Source organism: Anarrhichthys ocellatus, unplaced genomic scaffold (genome assembly GCF_004355925.1).
Source record: "Anarrhichthys ocellatus isolate YVR2014 unplaced genomic scaffold, GSC_Weel_1.0 scaffold6, whole genome shotgun sequence".
In the NCBI taxonomy this organism is placed as follows: domain Eukaryota; kingdom Metazoa; phylum Chordata; class Actinopteri; order Perciformes; family Anarhichadidae; genus Anarrhichthys; species Anarrhichthys ocellatus.
The window spans coordinates 5,605,551-5,610,760 of record NW_022280036.1 but is presented as its reverse complement, the minus strand read 5'-3'; the positions used below and the strand labels follow the sequence as shown (position 1 = coordinate 5,610,760).

The 5,210-nt window shown below is 40.8% G+C and overlaps 2 protein-coding genes across 3 annotated transcripts in view; one reads left to right on the top strand and one right to left on the bottom strand.

Annotated features, from left to right (window-relative positions):
- phf10 (PHD finger protein 10) overlaps positions 1 to 3,366 on the bottom strand; it is a 20,197-nt gene extending 16,831 nt beyond the window's left edge. Inside the window, exons 1-7 of the mRNA XM_031846819.1 lie at positions 3,235 to 3,366; positions 1,894 to 2,003; positions 1,478 to 1,608; positions 1,200 to 1,283; positions 970 to 1,094; positions 740 to 889; positions 262 to 371 (exon numbers count right to left, since the gene is read on the bottom strand). Of these exons, the coding sequence (XP_031702679.1) occupies positions 262 to 371; positions 740 to 889; positions 970 to 1,094; positions 1,200 to 1,283; positions 1,478 to 1,608; positions 1,894 to 2,003; positions 3,235 to 3,306 (782 nt within the window). The 5' untranslated portion in view covers positions 3,307 to 3,366. The remainder of the gene's footprint in view (positions 1 to 261; positions 372 to 739; positions 890 to 969; positions 1,095 to 1,199; positions 1,284 to 1,477; positions 1,609 to 1,893; positions 2,004 to 3,234) is intronic.
- A 250-nt stretch (positions 3,367 to 3,616) lies between these two features.
- rab4a (RAB4a, member RAS oncogene family) overlaps positions 3,617 to 5,210 on the top strand; it is a 6,797-nt gene continuing 5,203 nt past the window's right edge. The window contains exons 1-3 of one of the 2 annotated variants that reach the window (XM_031846657.1): positions 3,617 to 3,830; positions 4,728 to 4,808; positions 5,061 to 5,175. In XM_031846657.1, the coding sequence (XP_031702517.1) occupies positions 3,617 to 3,830; positions 4,728 to 4,808; positions 5,061 to 5,175 (410 nt within the window). The remainder of the gene's footprint in view (positions 3,831 to 4,727; positions 4,809 to 5,060; positions 5,176 to 5,210) is intronic. The other variant, XM_031846656.1, reaches the window with a different exon arrangement.

Genomic DNA, 5,210 nt, shown 5'->3' with positions numbered 1-5,210 from the left:
ATACATACACACATATATACATACACACATATATATACACACACATACATATATATACATATATATACACACACACACACACACACACACACACACACACACACACATACATACATACATATATATATATATATATATATAGTGCTAGAGATCCAGTTTCACCCAGAACAAAAAGGTAACAGAAGTTTGGGTTTGTTATCTTAAAAACAAAAAAAAGAGGCAAATTGTATGTAAAAACATTTAGCGAAGTGTGAACTGTACCTTTTGTAGTAGTCTTGGAACTGTCCCGGTATGAGAGCCACGGGGTAAGGCCCTGTCTTCGTCAGCTCTGGAGCCAGCACCTTGAACCTGCCCTGGGGCACCTGGATAATCTGAGGAAACACACAAAACACAATTCATGTAAAAAATAAAAACAAATCAGAAAGCTCTTTTTTGAGGTTGGACATTTCCACAGGCATAGAAATCACTATATCCAAAAAAATGTTTTTTGTTCACAGGGTGTCAATAAAGATAGTCTGAATGTTGCTGTCCCTCTTTCTGATTTAAGCAGACATGTGGCTGTATTTCTTCATCAAAATATGGCTTAGTGTTTCATAAACATTTTTATCTTTTAGATCTACAACCCATCAAATCACAGCCTTTCATTCCTCAATAATGAACATGCAAACAATTGACAGCAACCTTTCTGAATGAACAATATTAGTTCACAAAATGATCATGTTTTCTCGTTTGGACTTACATGTGTCTGTAGGTCAAAGTAAGCTCTCCTCTCCTCCATTCGCTCCCTGTTGAAGTTACTATTGAACTCTGCAGCTTTCTTAGCGGCCTTCTTGATGTACTCAGGAACCTTGCTGGCCTCCACCTTCTGAGGGTTCTGCTGCTGCATTTGCTACAAAAGACAACAGACAAAGAGCGTAAGAGATGTGTTCACACATGTATCATCAGCCTTCTTTTAGGATGTGTACTTACAGCGTACTCTTTAGCTATTCTCTGCCGCTCTCTCTCCTGCAGTATGACTGAATACTCGGAGTGTTTGATGGGATACTCCTTGATCATCAGATCTATCACCTCGTCACTCCGCAGAGCGGTCAGACCTAAAATGAAACAAAAGATACACTGACACACACACACACTTGGACTATTTGCACTGTGTGTAGATACTTCTCTCTGGTCTGAGAGTGTTAGGTGTGGTTCCCTACCCAGAGTACACTGCGTTTCAGTGATGACGTTCTGTTCACGCAGGTAAAGCTTCTCTTTGTGAGACAAGTCTCTTCTCTCCATATCTACAGAGTGACAAGGAAACACCATCACTGGCCAAGGGAGAGCTTTCTTCTTCATCTGGTCAGAACATTGGCAGCAGTATGACAGCAGACAAACAACTATGCAATAATGTTTTATAGTCTTGAGTCAATCGTATTTTACGAGATAATGTACCCCTTAAACTGTTAACCGTTTCAGATGTTTACTTTGGTCTTACCAGGGTACTTCCTCTTGAAGGACGTGATTCCCAGATACTCGCTGACCTGCTCCTGCAGCATGTAATACTCTCCTGTGTCGTCTGGAGGCCACTTGTACTCTGTCAGGTTCTCTGCTGGGAAATATGTCGGGCTGGAAGGCGGGTTGAGAGAGAACAGGGGTTGAGGATTAAAAACTTTGGCTGTGTCTTTTTATGAGCACTGAGAAGACCATAGGAAGCAGAGAGAGACCAAGAGGTTCTCAGCTAGGACAGCAAATTAAACCAAAATGCTATGAGGAAATTGTATTTTTAAAATAATGTATGTATTAGGGAAACACATGAGACTGAGGATGGCTACAGTTACGTCTTTGGGTTTTAACACATACATTATACATGATGATTATATGATAACAATGAAACCTTGTGATTTTTATTACCAGAGGTCTTGACTGGAGGTGTCACAGCTTCGAGAGCTGTCTCCTGAACCCATTCTCCTTCTTTTGGGTGGCTGGCTGCCATCATTGGACTCTTCTTCTGTTACATCCTCCTACAGAGGAAAAATGAAAACACAATTATTGACATATATTTAACAATAATAGTATGTGATGTTGGCAAAATCCACAGAGCATGCCTGCATTTACAAACTGGATGTGTATGAGATAGGTTGAGACCAAAGAATTAAACAGTAAGAGCATCACATTTCTTTAAGCCCTGATATCTCTCACTAGAGTATTCATGTCGCTGCTCTTTGTATTATGCTAATTTGTAGTTTGACTTTTTCACAGCAGGTATAGTAATCACTATTTTTTTTTGGGGGGGGTCAAATGGGGAAAGTTCACAGGGTCCTTATTAATAAAGCCAGGCTCAAAATCTGGCATATTGTTTCTTAAACCTCTTTATCCTTTGGACCTACAGCCCACACAAGCACAGGCCTTAATTCCTCAGCAATTGACAGCAATAACCTGTACAGTTGGTGGCGTTAGTCACAGTTGCACGAATTTACACACATTCTAGGCAGCAGGTAAAGATTGAAAGCATGCAAACACAATAGTCAGCCATGTATTAAAGACTTTGTATGTTGAGCTCAGATTGTATATAACAGGTTGAACTATAAGTAATACACATGCATATTCAAACATTTTGCCATATTTTGACCTCAGCATCACTTCTCAGCCTTCAATGAAAATGGCATCATTCCTAAAAATGTGTAATTTAGACTTGATCGTTTTTTCCTTTAGTATTTTGTTCCAAAAGCATCAAGAAAGATTTGAATACTTCAAAAACAACAGTAGTTTACATTAATGTGTTTAATTTCGGAGATTTGGGTCTTGTCTGTAGTGTTCTCCTTGCACAGCAGAATGGATGAATGGAGGATATATGTGGCTACCCACATGGAGCCATTTATCAAGCACAAACAACACATTTGCGGCAGTACCAAACAAATGCATGAGCGTGCATGTAGAGGTGGTAACAGGGGAGGCAAAGGCACAGAAAAGGTTAACGTATCATATCAATACAATTTGACTGCGTGTGTCTCCTGTGGGCATGAATCACATAAATAAATGTTAGTCAACACGACACAGAAACAACAAACGAGCCCTATATCCTTCAGGACACACTTGAAAACAAAAGAGTGATCCGCACGTCGCCATGGTCATGGACGCAAGTAGCCGTTAGATGGCTAACTAGCCGTTAGCGGAGCAATACACCGCGCAGAGCTCCGTGAACCAAGCTACGTATTATTCATGTTGTTGTTGTTTGCGGAATATAAATGTTACCTTTATGGATTGTGCTCCAGGAGTAGCGGGGTTGCTGTCGCAGGGCGGTCTGACGGGGAGCACAGCAGCCATATTTCTCTAAATAAAGCCTGCAGCTAGGCTAGCCCACTAGCCACTTCTTCTTCTTGAGAGGTTTTGTGGTCGTTGGCAAACGTACATAACCGCCGCCTTCTGGGCTGGAGTGTAGGTTGTGCTTGTAGTAGTTTTGGTGTCTCAATTCTACACACAATAATTACATACTTTGTTGATTTGAATATTATTTTAAGGATATGATTATTACAAACGAAATGTAATGGCATTGAAAGGCGTTTGTGTGTAGAAGCCTCAAAGCGCTGTTAGCTACTCAAACACCACCACCCGGAGGCAGTCTTCAATCATTACCATGCTCGGCTTGGCTTTTATTTTGAAAAAAAAAAAAAAAAGAGACTCAAACCACGTACGGGAAGTCGGAGGGAATAATCAGCTAGAATCCGCGGAAATCATCAACAGGACTATTTGCCTTAACTTAGCGAGCTATCCATCTTGTCAACTATCTATTTTTCATTTACTTTCCTATTGCTGTCCAAACGCCACACTGGCGATGTCGGACTCCTACGGTAAGGAGGCTGTTTCGACCAGTAGCGGCCGTTAACGTATTCGCGTAGCCACAGCGGTGGGATGAGGCAGGTGTGCCGAGAGAGCTTTTTCTCACCGTAAACAGATAGCAGGCAGGCTAACGGGAGGCTGCTGGCCTTTAAATAATGCGATGTCAGCGAAAGTAATACCATAGCGGTTATACGGTAGATTTCACTACCGTATAACCGGATCACTGTGCGGATCACTGTGCGGATAAAATATATCGTCTGTGAAGGTTCCAGGAAGCTGACACCAGAGAAAAGGGATGAGGATGATGGAGGTGGTGGGAAGATCAGACTGAGACGTGTACTCTGTATCATAGTCATAGTACACGAGATGTAGGGGGTACATATGTAGGCGATACTGGTCCGTGGGGGCTACTACTACTGCACACAGTTCCACCGCCATCCATATATGAGAGTGCAAGCATAACTATATTTGTACACCCTAAAGCTGTGTATTACTATGCTGTATTCTGTTCATATGTGTTTTAGGACGGTATGTACTTTTGTGGGAAATGGTAACATCAATATATGAGAGCACAAACACACAGAATTAAATATGGTTATTAAATAATTGTGACCAAGATATGTACTTAGCACAACATTTTACTGTTAATAATAACTTACAAATCCTCTACTGTGAACAACACTGTTTCTACACTATCACAAACATATTTTTGACATTTCTGTACTGCAATGTCTTAATTCATATCAGATGGCTTATATATATATAAGTTGATATCAATATAGCTGTGATAAGCTAATATCGTCCAGATAATAATGGCACAGCTCTGGCTCTAGGTATGACAATCATGATAACAGACAAATATTGTGTCGGATGTATTACACGCTCATTTCTGTGTTCTCTCGCCTCAGATTTCCTGTTTAAATTCCTGGTGATTGGGAACGCTGGAACGGGCAAATCCTGTCTGCTGCACCAGTTCATAGAGAAGAGATGTAAGTCGGAAAGATACAACACGCCGTTCGTTATGTACTGTTGACAGACAGTTGCTCTCACCTCTAATGTCAGTGCAGTACTGCAGGGTTTAGTAATCAACACACATCAATTAGATGAGCCTTTTTCAATGTTTGGTAGAGAATTCCAGTTAATGATCAGTGACATGTGCCTTTTCCTCACTGAAAAGACACACTGTAGGTCATCACTATGTATTGCATCTAATAATAAACCCATTTTATTTTGTCTTCCAGTTAAGGATGAATCCAACCACACAATTGGAGTAGAGTTTGGCTCCAAGATCATCAATGTGGTCAACAAAATGGTCAAACTGCAGATTTGGGACACAGCAGGACAAGAAAGGTTCAGGTAGGGAAAAATACATACAAAGCTAATTTAATCCC